General features: G+C 34.6%; 1 protein-coding gene across 1 annotated transcript in view; it reads right to left on the bottom strand.

Moving 5' to 3' along the window:
• Window positions 1-457, bottom strand: part of LOC106871849 (sulfotransferase 1E1) — a 10,412-nt gene extending 9,955 nt beyond the window's left edge. The window contains exon 1 of the mRNA XM_014918571.2: window positions 126-457. Within this exon, the coding sequence (XP_014774057.2) occupies window positions 126-414 (289 nt within the window). The 5' untranslated portion in view covers window positions 415-457. The remainder of the gene's footprint in view (window positions 1-125) is intronic.
• Between the last annotated feature and the right edge of the window lie 715 nt (window positions 458-1,172).

The raw sequence follows: 1,172 nt of genomic DNA on the forward strand, positions 1-1,172 counted from the left end.
GTCTAAGTTGTTTTTTAACCACGAAATCTTTCCTTTGCACTATAACAATTTCATTGTCTCTTCTACGGCCCAACGGGTTACGATATTTACCTAACTGACAATTCCCTGACTTAAACATGACTTACCGTTTCCGTCCATGAACATCTCAAAGAAACTGTGGAAGTTCCCATCATACTGAATTAAGTCAATACTCCACATATGTCTGTAATAGGAAACTACCACAGACTTAGGGTTACGCGCGATGAAAATGATTTTGTTATTCTTAAGTAATACTTCAGGCAAAACATTAGGGTGTAAGTGTGTGTTGAGCACCCTTGGAGATGGTTTTGAATCTAGTTGATCTTTAAGCATGTAGTCTATCATATTTTCTTCTTTAATACTGGGAATTCTTTCAGCTTTTCCATTGACGACCATACTCGTTACCTCCCAGATCCAGTGGGTTCCTGTTATTAAAATTTAATACAACGTAATTATATGGCCGCAGACTAATGACTGAAACAACTAAAGGGCAAAAGATAAAATATATGATTATGTTATTCTCGACAGAGGAAATAGGTAGAAAATGTAGTTTAGTGCAGTTCCAGTAAACAGTATTATTATTAACTTGATCCTGAACGCGGTAGTCTCGAAATTTGTATATGGTTTCACCAAACTAAAATCTTTATTGTTTACAATGATGGTCAATAGTTCATAAATGTTTGAGCATTTTTGATCCAAGTAACAAAGGTTAGTAGACGAGATGATGTGGTCAGCCATTAGGTCGACAGTAGGAAAAACAGGTACAGAAGTGTAGATGGAAACAATGTCTAGGCTAAAAGAGTATCTATCCTGTGTGACGAAGTTGAGGTTTTGAATCTGTTTATGACTTTGCTGTAGTATTCAACATATCCCAAAAAGATGTGAAGTAAGAATTTGAGAATTTAGTACAGAAACCACGAAATTTCATAAAACGATACGTATATTCGAGAGACGATGGGTTTGATTTTTAGTTTGCATCTATGCTTTTTTTCTTAACGAGATAATGAATGGATGGTGGGAAGTCTGCTGCTTCTGGTAATGAAATTTCACTCGTTCTTATTAGAGACTCTTCTGTTGCTACTAATATTTATCCAGCTGTCCTTATATTTCTTGTTTCTTTAATAAAAATCAAAATTATATTTAAAATCTCTTTA

This window comes from Octopus bimaculoides, chromosome 3, assembly GCF_001194135.2.
Source record: "Octopus bimaculoides isolate UCB-OBI-ISO-001 chromosome 3, ASM119413v2, whole genome shotgun sequence".
Classification (NCBI taxonomy): Eukaryota; Metazoa; Mollusca; class Cephalopoda; order Octopoda; family Octopodidae; genus Octopus; species Octopus bimaculoides.